At 40.6% G+C, this 17054-nt stretch overlaps 1 protein-coding gene across 3 annotated transcripts in view; it reads left to right on the top strand.

The window, feature by feature from the left end:
* The window catches only part of GCLC (glutamate-cysteine ligase catalytic subunit), a 43440-nt gene that overhangs the window by 23173 nt on the left and 3213 nt on the right, over nt 1–17054 (top strand). For all 3 annotated transcript variants that reach the window (XM_016198045.2, XM_016198044.2, XM_087817447.1), the window contains exons 4-12: nt 3106–3219; nt 4940–4998; nt 5097–5230; nt 9506–9580; nt 10509–10625; nt 11699–11837; nt 12282–12394; nt 13629–13721; nt 13999–14103. In XM_016198045.2, the coding sequence (XP_016053531.1) occupies nt 3106–3219; nt 4940–4998; nt 5097–5230; nt 9506–9580; nt 10509–10625; nt 11699–11837; nt 12282–12394; nt 13629–13721; nt 13999–14103 (949 nt within the window). The remainder of the gene's footprint in view (nt 1–3105; nt 3220–4939; nt 4999–5096; nt 5231–9505; nt 9581–10508; nt 10626–11698; nt 11838–12281; nt 12395–13628; nt 13722–13998; nt 14104–17054) is intronic.

The following is a 17054-nucleotide window of genomic DNA, read 5'->3' as shown; positions in this document are numbered from 1 at the left end:
AGAGGTGATTAGGTCATAATTGGATATTATGTAGAAAAGAAAATTTAGATTTGTATCAAATATAGTAATGGCTAAAAGCTCATAAATATAAATATAGATAATGAGATTAGCTTACAATGAGGTATGTGCTACAATTATATGGAGGGCCTGTTTTTAAGAATACAGTTCTACCAGATCGTCAGTCTGATTGATTTGTCAGTGTGACCAAGTACGCTTACCTCCTCAAAGTTCACAAGAGCTTTGGGGATTGGTATCTATGTCCTGGGATAGTGTGAACTATTTTCATACTTTCTTCCCTTGATAAATGTCCGTAATGTACACGGGCATTCAGTCGTACCATTGGTCTTAAAAGGAAACTTGAATGAGAATTTCCTTTTTTAACATTTCCATTGTCACATCTAAATAGTTGAAACCTTATTTAGCAACTCATCAAACATTTAGAAAAATGTCTTTTATTTTCTGTGATTTCCTTCGTTCCATTTGTGCAAGCCACTCCCCTCTCCCTGCCAGAATAAAAACCCCAGCTGTGTGAGGGTGGACAGGTTTGCTTGGAAGAGAAGTGGCATGCTCCTTTGCCCCAGTGTTTGAAGGAGGAGGTAAAGAAATCATGCTGCCATTCACTCGGATACCTGAGTGCCTGCTCCACACCAGACCAATGCAGTGAGGGGATGTGATCATGAGGGGAAGTAGTAAAGGGGTGTGGGGCAAAGAGAGTGTGACATGGTTGTCTAATGGCCTCTGCAAAGTGGAGGAAGGCTCTTCCTAGGGAGGATGATTAGAATGACATTCATAGTTCTAGTAGGAGTTTAGTAGGAGTGGAGAGGGAAGGGATGTCCTAGGGAGAGGGAGCAGCTTGGGTACAAGTTCTAGGATGAGTTGGAGGAGCACAGAGCCTTCTGAGAGCTAGAGGAAAGCCTGCTGGTGTGACAAGGATGCTGAGAGTGAAGTGGAAGTGTGTGGGGTAAGGTGATGCCAGGCAGGTAGTTGGTGGGCCAGATTGTGCTAACTAGGAATTTCGGTTGCTATCCTAAAAGCAGTCGGCAGCCTTGGGAAGGTTGGGTTGGGCAGATAGCATCACGTTTTAGTTCTGCAGCCCCTCGCTTGGACTGTAGTAGTGCCAGTGTGGTTGTAGAATGGGTGCAGGGTTCATTCGGGGGGAGACGATGGCCACCTGCATGACGGTGGGTGGTGGAGATGGAAAAAGTGGATAGACCAAGAGATGGCAAAATCAGCAAACCTGGAGGCTGTTGGTTAAGTAGTTACTATGAAATTTAGAATAATAAAGGCCAAGAAGTATGTTTACAGATGTTATTTGACAAGTTTCAGTGAACTGGAAAATTTAATATTTAAAAATTTCCTTTTTTCCCCATTATTTAAAAAAAAAAAAAATTTTGTAATACAAACCAGAATTGTTTTCTCTTACTTTAAATACAGGAACATATAGTAGTAGGACAGTGGGCCCCAAAGGGACATTTTTTATTAAACTTGATGTGTCTTTTTCCTTGTGAGAATGGCTCCATATGGAACTTTTGCCCCTCCCCACCCTTTTTAATATTTAGCTTAAGTTATGATGAGGGAGAGTTGAGACAAGGAAATAAGTTTTATTCTAAAAATCTTAAGGAAAAAAGAAGCCTAGCCATATGTTTTATGATGGGAGGGTATTTTTGGAATTGAAAACTAAACAATAATATTTAGTTGTAGAAGCATCTCCTTACATCCATAGTAAATGATACGGAAAGTTTTAGTTTGGGATCAAGAGTGAAAATAGTACTTGGTTTCTTAACTGTAAACTGATTTTTCTCTGTAAAGAGGCAAAACCCTAGTGTGGAATTGTCCAAAACAATGGTCATATGACGAGTTAAGTTTAATCAAACATATAGAATATGGAGTACTCAGTTCCTCAGCCACACTGGCTGCAGTTCAGAGCTCAGAGGCCACCTATGGCTGGTGATCTCATACTGGGAGTGACAGTGCAGGTGTCAACATGGCCATCTCGGCAGGAGGTTCTGTGGGCAATACTGGGCTAGAAGAAAAGAAAAGCTTCAGGAGTCTAAGGATCCGAGCTCTGACTCACCAGATCAACAGACTGGCTAAGAATCCCTGTGGTAAACAATGCACATGGCTGCAGGAGTCCCCATCAACCCTGAGAACGGTTTCTAGATAAGATCAACAGATTCAGTTGTTATTCACAGGCGGAAGTGGTCAGTCAACAGGTATTTCATTTTATGAAAGGTCGGGGTTGAAAATAAGTCACAGGCTAGTCTTGGCTCACAAGTTTCCTGTCCCTGATCTGAAGCCTGACAAGAGGCTCCCTGGTTTTGCTTTCACTCACTTGTTCATCTTGGTCCTGCCTCACAGCACACTTAACAATGACTTTAAAATTCTTAACTCCAAGAACTGTTGGTGTCACTGTAATTGATACGGAATTAGAGCTTCTGCTTAGGGATGCCTACAGAGCTTTCGTTTTCTGTGTTGGAACTAAAACTCTTCTTTAGGTCAAGTAGATAATAGGGTTGAGTTTTAGACTTCAGAGCAAGATTTCAGGGGTGGATGGGGACACCTGTAGAGACACTAACTAACCTAATCTTGAGGGATTTTTGAGGTGACCTGCAGAGGTAAAAAAAAAACACAGGAGACCTCTTTCAGATTCAGACAAAGCTTATGAGGAGGTTGGGCAGTGGCAGTGTGCAGGGGTCAAAAGGTAAGCTAAGAATTTAGAGCTAGTAAAAGGAAGCCTCAGAAGCTGTGTGGGGAGGAACCTACAACCCCTGACAATGGACATGACCAAGGGAAGGGGCTTGTGTGCTGTGGGTCGTTGCTATTAAATGAAGAGATGGGTAGGACAAAAGTGGATGTTTTGTAGATGAGTGAGTGGAAGCTCTCTGATGAGGTCAGTAAAGGGCTGAAGTCACAAAAGATCTTGGTGAATAATGTAAAGGCAAAGGGGTGGTTGTCATGGGGCACAGTGTTTACAGAACATTTGTGTGCCTGAGCCTCTGAAGAGGGGACTAATAGACACAAGCTATTTTAACAGGTGCAATGGTGGCGAGACATAATTAACTCTTGAAAAAAATCCTGTCTATTTAGTTCTTGAATTTTTTGTAGATTAGGCTGTCCTGGGTTCACACTGCCTGAGTTCAAACCCAACCCAGTCGAAGGAGGAGCTTCCAAGTCCCTCTTCTTTCCTGATGAAGCAATAAACAGGCACCCCCGCTTCAGGTGAGTATGGCTCTGTGTTTAAACACAGGTGCCTCTCGAGCAGATCCCTGCCTTCTGAGAGGACAAGATTCCTGCCCGGGAATCCTTTTTGAGCATGTGTGGAATTCTGATTCCTTTTGTAATTAAGCAGAGAAGACAGCAGGCATATGTACACACACCACCACCACCACCACTACTACTCTATTATGTGTCAGTAGCCCCAAGGCTGCTTGACTGTGGCTTCTAGTGCCGGGCTGGACTTGCCCATTTTCAACTCACCTTAAAGTCATTAACTTAGCCACTGTCTTCTCCTTTAGTGAGCAGATTCTTTTCCATCCTAGTCTGTAAACACCTATTTTGGGAAGCTTTCCCTTAGTTATTTCTACCTTTTCCCCCTGTCTGTAAGTTATCACCAGTATCTGTGATCCACTCATTCCATTCTTTATATACCCTGATAAGGTAAAATACGTACAATTTGCATATAATAGGCACTCTACCTTCTGTTCTATTATCTGTTAGTTTATAATTTAATTCTTGGGTTTAAGTTGCTTCAGGGCGCACACCAGACTGAACTTGGCTTTGTACCTTGTCTCACCCATCATCCTGAACCCAGGAGCCTGACCTAGAGTTAGGGGTGTTGGGACTTCTCAGTATTCATTTTAAAAAAAGGCCTGCACAGCCCGGCTGGCATGGCTCAGTGGTTGAGCGTAGACTTAAGAAACAGGTCGTCACAGTTCCATTCCCAGTCAGGGCACATGCCTGGGTTGTGTGCTCGATCCCCAGTAGGGGGCATGCGGGAGGCAGCCAACTGATGATTCTCCCATATCACTGATGTGTCTACCTCTCTCTCCCTCTCTCTAAAATCAAAAACTTTTTTTTTTTAAGAGGCCTGCACACCTGCTATATGCAGAGTCTTTTGGGGGAGACAACGATTTATAGACTTAGTTCCCAACCTCAGTTGTTAGTGTGTGTGAAGGGGCAGAGAGATTGTCAGCTGTAAGAAAAGATAATGACAATGTCAAAAAAATGGTGGCACCAGGGAGACTCCTTGAAGAAAGGAGGGTGCTTTTGACTAAGGGGATCCAAGCAGGCTTCATGAAGAAGTGGCACTGAAGCTGGGTCTACAGCAGTACTGTCCAGCAGAGTCATAATGCAAGCCCCAGATGTTGTTCTAAGTTTTCTAGTAGCCACATTAAGAAAGTAAAAAATGTAGACTTGATTTTATATTTTATTTAACCCTAAAGTATTATTTGAACTTGTAATTTCAATATTTGAAAAGTATTAATACATTATGCTCTAGACATTGCAGGTCTAGAGGATAAATATTAAAGTGCAGGGTGGGGGCGGGAGTAATGAGGTGTTGGGGCTCCAGAGACACCTGGGGAGAGCAAGCACTGAGGTTCGGTTAAAATCTTGGTTAATGTGGGACGTGTTAGAAATGCAGGGTGAGACCAGACCATGGTGGACTCCAAACACTTGATCCGATGAGTTACAAGGAGCTGGGGAGGCAGGGATTAAGCAGGTGAGAGAAAGGCAGTCTCAGTAAGCACCAGGGAAGTAGCATTAATGCAAAGCCTTCATTCAGAGGGTCTCTCAGAGTATCTTGATCCACGGAAATTATCTGCAGAGTGGCCTCAGAAGTAGTTTGAAGGCATAGTATTTCATTCATTTACTTGTATATGATCAAATTCTTCTTTTACATAATGGGTCTTTGGTGACCGATTTTTGATGATTGTTTCAGCACCCTAACAAGAAATATCCGGCATAGGAGAGGAGAAAAGGTTGTCATCAATGTACCAAGTAAGTAATAAGTCCACGGAGGTGGTAGGTGGGAGAGGTCCCTGTTGAATTGTTATTTAATCCTTGATGCTCACAATTCTTTTTTTTTCCAAATACAGTATTTAAGGATAAGAACACACCATCTCCATTTATAGAAACATTTCCTGAGGATGATGAGGCTGGGAAGGCTTCGAAGCCAGATCACATCTACATGGATGCCATGGGATTTGGGATGGGCAATTGCTGTCTTCAGGTATCATTTCAAATCCGCAGAGACAGAGGGCCCTCACCCACTTCTGTTTATAACTGCTCCTTTATGTATTTGTTTCCGTTTTAAAAATTGCATTTAATCGGGTTGAAATGGTAACTATTATGCCTTTCTGAAAACAGGTGAAGTTATTTTAGCAAATTCATGGGGAACTATCTCTTGACAGAATTTACAGAATCTATTTTTCACTACAAAAATATGTAGTTGTTAATTAACCTAAAATATGAACTATTCCCAGGTCATTGTCTGTTCTTTATATATGCCTAATTTTTGCTGCCATCTAGTGATGGTGTATCTTTGAGATTTTAAACACTGCTCAAATCTCATTTCTGAAAATGAACTCTGATGGATGCATTCCAGTGATTTTGTAATCAAGGGAAGGACTGTTTGGACTTAAAATTTTTATATTCATGGAAGGCCATCTAGCAGTATAAAAAGAATAAATAGCCAGGAGCAGGGCAAACATGGGCTGCTATGTTACACAGGAGGTAGAACAGCCTTTTTGGATCTAATCAGATCTCTGGTACCCCTGGCAGTGACTGTGCCCAGGCTCATTTAGGACCTGGGCAGGAGAGCCCAGAACTCATCAGGCAGCACGAGGCCTGTGTGCAGGGTTTGACTTCTCTGGTATTTGGGTAAATTCCTTCACTTGTTTTGGCTTCACTTTTCTCAGCAGTTTAAAGAAGGGTTTATATTAAGGCCCCTTCTCAGTCTGACTCGAAGCTAATATTTCATTGTTTTTATTAACAGAAGTACGTTTTAACCTTTAATTTGTTTAAAATCCTCTTACAACAGGAGTTAAAAATTTGAAAATATAAATTTCAAATTGAAAAACTTCAGATAAAAGAAAGAGAAGCCTCTTGTTATTTTTAAAGGAGATTTGATCTAGTTCTAACTATTTCAGCTGATTAGAAAGTGTCCTTGGAGCAATGGAAGGCCTGGCCCCGACATAAGGCCCCTCTTGGGCCTCCAGCCTGAGCACTCTTCACAAGGGAGCTGAGAAGCCAGCATCCCCATCATCTCAAACATCTGCAGCATAGACACACACCTTCCTGCACATATCTCTAGTGTATTTATTTTTACAGCTACATGTAATCAAAATTGAATGCCAAAGTTTCAGTAACCATGGCCAATGATAGTTTTTCCCCCTGCTTTTCCTGACTTCCATAGGTAGTATAAAATATGTGCCATTCAAACAAACAGGCCACAAAGTTCCCTTACAAATAGTCACTTGGTCAAAAGGTCTCTTTTTTACAGTTAACTGCCTATCTGCTTTCCTATCTCAATTACAAATATTTCCAAAGAGAACCATTAAGCTATAGAACTTCCAGTGACCTGCTTTAAACTTCTATCGGTGGATTGGAGCACTACTGGCCTTTTCTTGGTTTAATATTAAACCAGGGTGTTTTGCCAGGGACATCACAGTTGTTCTGTTCCAAAGGGCTATTCTTTCCCTTGAAATACTGTATTTATACAAATGAATGCAGTCTCCTGGTGGGGCGTTAACATTTTTATTGCTGGTAGATACAGTTTTCCACCTGGTTTAAGCTTTGCCATGGGATTAAATTTCTTTTTCTCAGTGGCATGTCTAGCATCCCAGTTTCAATACTCAGAAAATTGGCACAGATATGAAGTGTGTGGCAGATGAGACAACTTCCATCAATCAACACAAATCCTTGCTTCGAATCTCTTTAGTGGAACGCTAGAAACTGCTGATTACTGTAGAGAGAATGGTTAAGAAGTAATTGAAGATTAATGGAAAACTTACTTTATAAAAGAAAAAGTCATTTTAATCACAATCAGATTCTGACTCTTAGGGAGCTTTTCAGGAATCCTTTAATGAGTTCATGTCAGTGAGTTCCTGCATGTTGTAAGCGGTCTCCCCACCCCCCAGAAAGTCATGTGGCTTCAAACTGGGGTCTAGATCAATTTTAGATTAGACACTTGGGTTTCTAACATCTATTTTTCATACTTCCTCTTTTCCCCCATCTCATCAGTGTCCTGGTGACATTGCTTCTATATAACTTAAAAGGATACCAGGAGCCAACTGTTTGTATATTTACACCTTCTTAAGGTGTTAGAACTTTTTTCCCTCCCCCACTAAAGCCATTATCTGCAGTGATGTTGGATTTGGTTTGGTAATGACCATATCAGCTCTAGAGTAAGGAAGTCAGTTAGCAAATAGATTTAGAATAAGTCGCTTCACTGTTGTAACTCAGCTATTGAATTCCGGGTGCTGATTTTCTTAAGCATACTAGTCTAGATCGACTTTTCCAGGATTTGCCTGTGGGTTGTGTAGTAAACACTAGGCCATCTAAGAGAAGCCAGTCAAAAAAAAGAAAAAATGTTTACCTAGTATCTTTTTAGAAACAAAAATAACCCACACACACTGAAATACCCCAAAGTGACAAAATAGGACCTAAATAAACTAGAGATGTCTGTTCAAAAGAATTCAGTCAACACACTTTGGGAACACTTAGGTACTTGTAACCTCAACCCACGTGAATTTGGCCTGTGGGGGTCACAGGTTTTCAAGTATCTCACCATTTTATAAAAATAAAACTTGCCTTTGCCCCTGTGTTCTCCTCTTCAACAGCCTCATTCCTTCAAGGTACTGTATTCATTTAATAACTATATTAAATACTAATATAGTGTCAGACACTCTTCCTCACACTTGGGATAGAGAACTCAAGGCAGATAGATCCCTAGTGTCCTGGAGGTTTCCCTGGTGGGATCCAGCGGATAAGTGGGTCAGTACTTATCATATCCCATCTCCTCACTTCTCATTTAACCCTTACCCACAGAGACTAATCTCCAAGTTCCTGCCTCTTTCCAGAAACTACCCTTCTTCTGTTATCAGTGACCTAATTGCCAACCCTTCTCGGTCTTTATCTGCTTTAACCTTTGATACTCTGTATTTGTTCATGTCTGTGACACAGCTCTTCTCCATGTTGAATTAATCTGTAATGGCTGGTTATTACATTTTAATGAAAACATAGCCTTAGCATGGGAATTGTGGGATGATCAGGAACAAGAACCTGTCTGAACGATGGTTTTTTGTAATTGTCACACTGACCTGAAATGCCACTGTGATTCAGCAGGTGCACTTGTGACTCTCCACCAGCAGTTCTCAGCTTTTAAGAAATGCAAAGTTGACCTGACTAAAACTATTGGAACTACCAGGTTGAGACTGTAACAATAAACATACTCAGCTGTTATTTCAGGTATTAAGCACTTAAATCATTTCCTATGCCTACACTAAAGTCAAGCTATTGTTATTAAATAACAATGACAGAGGAAATTAGAATTGTTTCCAATTTGCAGTTAATATAGATATGCTAACACAACTACTATTTATTTACCGTTCTCCATCTGCTCTACCCCAAAGAAGGTAGAACTTTTTTTTAGTTTCTTTTCAATAATTGTTTATGGAGGATTTGTACTAATCATTATGATCTTTTTCTCTGCCTAACTCTAAATGTCCTGCTTACCCATCCCATACAGACTCTGGGTGATCTGCCCATCTTCAGGACATCATCTGAGCCTACTCTCCAAATATTTCTCCAGCTCAGATTTTTCTCCTGGACATCAACTCTGGGACCCGGCCACTTAAAGGGCTTGTCTGTTTTCCTTGGCTCCATAAGCCCGTTATGTCATGGTTCCTCTTCTTTCTTTCTGTCCTGGGAACATCCAAGCCAAATCCTAAGTCACACCCTCACTCTCTGTACCCCTTTGGTAACTAGAGCCTGCTATTTTGATTGCGCTGTGCTCAACTTTTTCTTAGATTGTTGCAGCGTTTGAACTGTCCTGCCTTCCTCCAGTCTTGCCTCTTCCAAGCTGTTCCTCATGCTGCCACCAGTGACCTTTGAAACCCATCCTTAGCATCTCCAAATCCCCTTTGTACCAAATGTATATAACCCCTCAGCCAACTGAAGTGAATGAGAAGCTCTTGAAAGAAACAAGCCAATAGAAGAAGAAATGCCATACTGAACTTTATCATTGATCCTAGTGTCTTAGTTTACTTTCTTGACTTTTTAAATCTTACTTAACTTAGGCACATGGTTATTTATATTAGTTGTGAACATGATTAAATACCATTTTCTAGCAAAATTCATCTAGGACAGTTTTTAAACAAAACTCCTGTATTAAATGTGTCATCAATTTCCCAGGCCCTCTTCCTTCTCCAGCCTTCTTCTCAGACTCCACTCCTTGGGGAGAATGTTAATGATTCTTTGTTAATAACTTGCAATTCTTAAACAGGTAACGTTCCAAGCCTGCAGCATATCTGAGGCTAGATACCTGTATGATCAGTTGGCCACTATCTGCCCAATTGTTGTAAGTAGAAATCACTCATTTTAAACGTTTTGTATAAAATAAAGACCGCATGTGCAAAATTTGCTGAGTGTGCTATTTAAGTCCATTTAAGACTTCATTCAGAAATGAACTAACACAGATAATATGTAGATTAAGAGCCGTCTAAGCTGTAGACATTTACTGTTGTTAGTTAAGACATTTATGTGCAAAAGTGTCAAGTTTGAGTGTAGCCATCTTCTCTCTCCCATCCTTCATGTCCTCACATTGGAGAGGATGATATATATATATATTTTTTTTCAGTTTAAATTCAAGTCTCCTTTTTTTCTTTAATATGTCTTTATTGATTTCAGAGAGAGGAAGGGAGAAGGGAGGGGGAGAGAGAAACATCGTTGATGAGTCATTCATTGGCTGCCTCCTGCACGCCCCCTGCTGGGGATCGAGCCCGAAACCTGGGCATGTGCCCTGACCAGGAGTTGAACCTTGATCTCCTGGATCCTTGGTTGATGCTCAACTGCCGAGCCATGCTGGCCAGGCAGAGAGGATGATTTATTTTATTTATTTTTTAAATATATCTTTATTGATTTCAGAGAGAGGAAAGGAGAGGGAGAGAGAGACAGAAACATCAATGATGAGAGAGTCATTGATCAAGCCCACAACCCGGGCATGTGCCCTGACCGGGAATCGAACCCTGATCTCCTGGATCCTAGGTCGACGCTCAACCGCTGAGCCATGCCTGGCCGGGCCAGAGAGGATGATTTAAATGTATCGGCTCCAAGGATTTGAGTCACTTCCAGTTTTGTTTAACTATGACAAGCAGGCACAGATAGAGTAGAGCTGTTGTATGGGTTGCATAACTCAAGATTCTTGACCACAGATAACTGCATGGAGCTTTCTTCAGCATGTAAGGGACACTTTGAACCTGCAGGTGCTGACTTCTGTTTGTTTTTAGATGGCTTTGAGTGCTGCGTCTCCTTTTTACCGAGGCTATGTGTCAGACATTGATTGTCGCTGGGGAGTGATTTCTGCATCTGTAGATGATAGAACACGGGAGGAGAGAGGACTGGAGGTGGGAATGATCTTTCCTTAATAGCCTTTTTATATCAAGCAAGTCAAATGGAGTTATTGTAACTATTTGCAGTTTTGAAATTTCCCTTAAATTTTGATTTAAGTTAGTCACATATGGGAAGAAATTTAAACCTGTCTTTGTGATCTTTGGCTTTATAGTGTTTGTTTTGGGGTGAATATGTGGGAAACGTGATTTGGTTTGGGTGGGGAATTAATTTTCATCATTTGTTTAAATCTGTATTTGTTTTATCTTCTAAAATGAATAGTGCAGGGTGTGGGGGGTTTTTTTGGTTTTTTAATATTTTGAAAGTCATTGCTGATGGCTGCTTTTACCAAAAAGCTTTTTGGCGCTACATGAGTGCTTTGTATATGATGCTTTCTGCCGTGGAAAGAGGACTCTGTTGTCAAAGATTGTTTTACCTCATATAAAGGGTTAGATTTTGCCCAATAAGGGTTTGGTTAGTGCCTCTTGTTTACATGTTAAACTGTGACCTTATATTTCTCCAACCAAGAGTGTCCATTAGAACCACCTCTGGAGAGCTTTAAAAAATAGACACCCAGGTCCTTCTTAGACCTAACAAGTATCTCCAGGACTAGAACCTTGAGATAGGAGCCCTTATAAGTAATTCTGATGTTTTCAACCAGGATGCAATATTGCTGCTCTGGTCTTGATGCAATTACTCATAAACTGTTGAACATGCTTTCTAAAAATAAATGAACTTTAAAGGAGAAACCACTTTGATAGCTTTCTTCCACATTACAGACATTATTTTATTTACTGTTTTTTGCTGTCAACCTTGGCATTTATTTTCCAAGCTTAATAAAAATTAACATGATCCACTTCGAAAAAGAAGTGCATTTAAATCACATACGGAATTTGTCTTTAGGCTTTTTAAATATAATTTTCCCTAATAATACTTTTCAGTGTTAACTTTTTTTCACGGTCTTATGTTAAGGTTGGACATTTTTATATAATTATATATAAAAACATGGCATTTTCATATAAATATTTGGGGCATTAGTTTATTTCCAGATGATTTTATATGGCATTCATTCACATTTTTTTAATTTTAGCCACTGAAGAACAATAATTATAGGATTAGTAAATCCCGATATGATTCAATAGACAGTTATCTATCTGAGTGTGGTGAGAAATATAATGACATCGACTTGACAATAGATAAAGAAATCTACGAACAACTGTTGAAGGAAGGTGAGCATCCATTCCTTTTTTTCTCGATTTGATTGTACGCCTTTAGTTCTTCAAAACTTTTGCTGACTCCTGGTCTGGTTTCTGTTTTTAGTGTGAAGTCTCTAACTTTTCTTAGGAGGCTGCTTGTTCCCAAAGTTTCAAGTTCCAAATACTTGTGAGATCTTCTTGACTTTTAGCAAAAGGAACTTATTTGGAGGTCTGTGTCTAGGTCCACACCAGTGCCCCAGAAGGCATTGTGTAAGTAGCAACTAAAACTCTGCACCTCCCCAGGGCCCATAGGATAAGATCCTGGGCAACATGAGAATACTGAAAAAAACCAGCCATTGCCTGAGCTTCTAGATAGCCGCTCTCCAAACCTCCTGAGCTGTCCTATCTTCTTGCAGGACTTAGAGAGCAGTGGAGTCTCGAGCTCTGCAGTGAGTCCAATGTGACCTCTCTTTGCAGGTATCGACCACCTCTTGGCACAGCATGTTGCTCATCTCTTTATCAGAGACCCGCTGACTCTGTTTGAAGAGAAAATACACCTGGATGATGCCAATGAGTCTGACCATTTTGAGGTATTTCCTTTAAATGCATCTTATCTCACCAAGACATAGGCAGTTTCCCATACCTGTGAGAAATTAGCAACAGTAGAAATCTCATGTCTTTCATTACCCAGTGCAGTAAAGAACTAAGACAAAATTTTTTTTTTTTTTAAATTTTTATTTTTGTTTAAAATATTACAGATATCCTTTTCTCCCCAATGACCCGTTCCATCCCATCCCACCCCCCCTCCCCAGTCCCTCTCCAAATCATTGTCCGTGTCCTTGGGTTGTGCATATATGCGTATATGAATTCTTTGGTAACTCTCCCCCTCCACCCACCCGCCCTCCTCCATCCCTCTGACCTTTGTCAGTCTCACCTATGCTTCCATGTCATTGAATCTATTCTGTTCATCAGTTTATTAAGTTCTTTAGATTCCACTTATAAGTGAGATCATGTGATGTTTGTCTTTCTTCACTTAGCATAATTTTGTCCAGGTCCATCCATACTGTCCCAAAAGGTACGAGATTCTTCTTCTTTATAGCTGCATAGTATTCCATGGTGTAAATGTCCCACAGCTTTTTTATTTACTCATCTACTGATGGGCACTGGGGCTGTTTCCTGATCTTAGCTATTGTAAATTGCACTGCTATGAACATAGGGGTGCATATACTCTTTCTGATTGTTTCAGGATTCTTAGGATACATCCCTAGAAGTGGGATCACTGGGTCAAAGGCAGCTCCATTTTTAATGTTTTGAGGAACCTCCATATTGTTTTCCATAGTGGCTCCACCTGCAGTGTGCTAGGGTTCCCCTTTCTCCACACCCTTGCCAGCGCAAGGCGTTTGTTGATTTACTGATGGCAGCCATTCTGACAGGTGTGAAGTGATACCTCAGTGTGGTTTTAATTTGCATCTCTCTGACGATTAGCAACATTAAGCATTTTTTCATATGTATCTTGGCCATCTGTGTGCCCTCTTTGGAGAAGTGACTAAGACAAATTTTAACTGGGTTTAAAGTACTTTTATTTGATACTTACTGGTTATGTCTCTGATTCTAAATTTCTTGTTGAGTATTTTCTCTTGTTTGCGTAATGTTGAAATTTTCTAGCAGGTCACACTCCAAGAAAATCTTAAATTGTACTTTTGTAATTATAAATGGAAGAGTATTAGGTATGGACAGTGAAGAGTCTTCCATCATTATCAAGTCGTCTTACTATTTTCTTGGACCTTTAGAAAGCTGGTTTTCTTCTCGGCCTCTTTATTACAGAACATTCAGTCCACAAACTGGCAGACGATGAGATTTAAGCCTCCGCCTCCAAACTCGGACATTGGGTGGAGAGTGGAATTCCGGCCCATGGAGGTGAGGCGCACACCAGCATCAGCAGGCGACTGCCCATCGACCTCCTGACGCTCTTAGCAGAGGCTCACAGATTACCTGGGAGGCAGTACAGATTGAGTGTGTGCATGCTCTAAGCATGCCCAAAAGCTAGGAGGGTTGATTTCTGAGAATAGATTGCGGGCAGAGGGCTTCCAGACCCAGATGGGAGATTAGGGAATGATGTGCTCCGAGGAGGGCCTTGTTGGGGAGCATGTTTGTGTGGTGGGTCTCTAACTCCTCTGGGCTCCTGCTTGTCTAGGTTCAGTTAACGGACTTCGAGAACTCTGCATATGTGGTGTTTGTGGTGCTGCTCACGAGAGTGATCCTTTCTTACAAACTGGATTTTCTCATTCCACTGTCAAAGGTAAGAACATATTCCAGTATAGCGATGGGTCTAGATACTTGTACACTGTTCCGTTCATTTATATATCGTATTTATTTGAAATCTCACCTTATTTAGGATTGTTCACCCTTTAGAATAAAATGCTTCTTCCTCCACCCTATTTTTTTCCTTTTAAACCTTTTTTCTTTTTGATACTACACTGGTGGAGCGCCCCCCCCCCCCCCCCCCAAAGAAGTGCTAATAGTAGTTCCTTACTCAGCCCCTTTGAAAGATGATGGTTGGAGTGATTTTATTTTCCCCAAAATCTCATTTCTGTTATACTTTCCCCTCCCATCCTAATTTTAGGACCATAACCGCTGGAGTTCAGGAAACAGTCACCTCAGTGGGACCGAACTGGGGGTGTTTCTGGAGAGTATAGATGCCATTGGACTATCAGCCCCAGCCCAATAAAAAACAGAAAGGGAAACTTCTAGAAGCAGTCCTGGCAGAGCCTCGGAACAGTTCCAGGCTGTGAGGCAGCAAATAGAGGCTTTTGGTTCCTGGGCCAGTAGGTGTCGTGGCACAAGAGGCTGGGAAGGCTGCGAGGCAGAGCAGGGGTCTGATGAGGTTTAGGGCAGAGAAAGGAGAAGTAGAGCAGCCCTTTCGCAGCAAGCATGGAAGGAGGAAGAAACTGCCTAGCCCAGCATCTCTCTCCCCCTGCAGAGGGGTACTCCAGGTGCATCTGTCCCACCCTCACACCCTGAGGGAAGTCTGGCTGTCAGCTTGTCCCTGTCTGCTCTCTCACCAGGGCCAAAGGGGACCCATAGAATTCTGTAGGCTGATGTTGCCCACTGGGTATACCTATTGGGGAGAACAACCCACCTGAGGCACAGCCCATGTAAGCTACCAGTCTAAGCCTTTGTTTACAAATAGGAATAGATGTCTGAAAGTCAATAGAAAACTAAGAACTTAAAATGGCCTTAAAGAGAAGGGCCCAGCTGGGCCTACAGAGTATGTTATTCTCAGTGAAGCAGTTAATTCAAGAAATTGGAAAGAACTCTTAAAGAAATTCTAAGTAGTGTCCTGGAATAAATTCTAGAGAATGGTCACATCCATGAAATAAGCATTGTGGACCAAAGATGTTTGGAGAATAGTTGTTAGAAACAAAGAACATGGTAGCCACAGTTTTAAAAAGATCAAAGACAGTGATTTAGGGAAACAAACTGAGATCCATCCCAGCAGATGGCAAAGAAATGGAAATTACGGAGAATCAGTCTGGAAAGTTCGGTGTTCCTATAATAATTTAGAAGAAAAGAATGGTCTATATAAAAGAGATGTGAAATATAATAAAGAAATAAAACAGAATTTTCCCTGTAAGTCCATTAAGGTTGAGACAGAAATACTTAAAGAAGAACCCAAATCTAGGACTTTCTTAATATCAAAGAAAAACATCAGCTGTCCGGATAGGAGAGAAAATTAGGATAGCTTCCAAGACAGGAAAAAAAACCCAGTTGATATCACTTCTCATCTACAACATTAAATATTAAAAAAGATTTAGAAAAGTCTTCAGAATCCTGAGGGGTTAAGAATTAAAACCATCAAATTCTCTTCCAGCCAAACTTTTCTTTAAATTCCAGCTAATTTTAACAAAACTTGATAGATTATTGGGGCTAAAAGTATGTCAGAAGTCTTTACTAGTGAAGGGATAGTGGAGGAGAGGGATGGTAGATAGTCCTTAATGCCACAGAAGTGGGTGTGGGATCAGGGGAGTGGTAAGACAGGATAGCCCAGAGAACATAAAATGATAAAAAAAAAATTCTCCTATTAAAAAGCTGAAACCAGTGACATAAAATAGCAAAATAATGACAGATGTTGTTTGCATAGGATATACCTAAAATAAGGGCAGATGTGGAAAATAGAGAGCTACATGATGACCTTTTAAAAAGATAACCAGAATGACAAATTAAATGTGAGACAAAGAAATGAGATACAGAAAGCAGTTTTCTATGCTTGTCTAAGATGTTAGCTTCGTGAATTCTTTGTACACCATAAAGTGTAGCCAACATTTCTCAGAAGCATAAAAAGCATTTAAAGGCACTGTAGTGTGGTAAGTTAAGATGCAGTTTTGGTGTGAGCACTAAACTCATAAATCTTTTGAACTACTTACTAGCTTTTAACCTGGGGAAGTTACTTATTCTGTCAGTGCCTCAGTTTGCACATGTAGAATGGGGATAGGTGGCTGTTTTAAGGCCATGTGGGAGTCGAGGTAAATCCCTAAACAGAGTACCTCCAGTGTTACTCAGTAACTGACAGATCACGTAATCAAGGAATGAGAAAGGCTGCGGGGAAGTTAAATGACCTGGTTAATAAGCTTGGTTGTGTAGCATCCGTCACAAATCTCATACCAGGGCACATCTGTTTACCATACATAGTACATTCCCACCAACATTAAACATAAAGATATTGAAGATAAATTTAACCATTGGAAATTTTAAATGGTTTTCCTAATAGGCTTTAGATTAAGTCAAAACTAGAATTACAGATTGTTTAGGCAAGTGAATGGCAAAGCTGGTTTCTGAGGGAAAATCACACCATTATATGCTTTAAAAGAAAGATTGAAAATAAACAAACCTGAGCAGTCAAATCGAGGGTCTAAAGATCAATAGTAAAATGTACTTTTAAAAAGGAATTCATAAAAGAAGATGTTAAAACAGTGATCTTAACTTTTAATTAATAGAAATGAAAACATTCATAACCATGGTGGAATTTTAGACTATTCTTTGAATATACTCCTAGAAGTATCTAGATTATTTGGGTCATATGTGTCTTTAAAAAACAATAGGAATTAATATGGTGAAGAGGCTAAGTAATGGAACACTGTACAGCCCATGCTAGTTCAATGTGACTCTGTGTCTTTATATATTGAGATTCCCCTAAGATTTCATCATAGGAAGGGACTACTAAGAAGTTTTAAAAGCTCTGCTTTGTGCACC

This window comes from Miniopterus natalensis, chromosome 5, assembly GCF_054644295.1.
Source record: "Miniopterus natalensis isolate mMinNat1 chromosome 5, mMinNat1.hap1, whole genome shotgun sequence".
Lineage (NCBI taxonomy): Eukaryota > Metazoa > Chordata > Mammalia > Chiroptera > Miniopteridae > Miniopterus > Miniopterus natalensis.
This window is presented reverse-complemented; position numbering and strand designations above follow the sequence as displayed.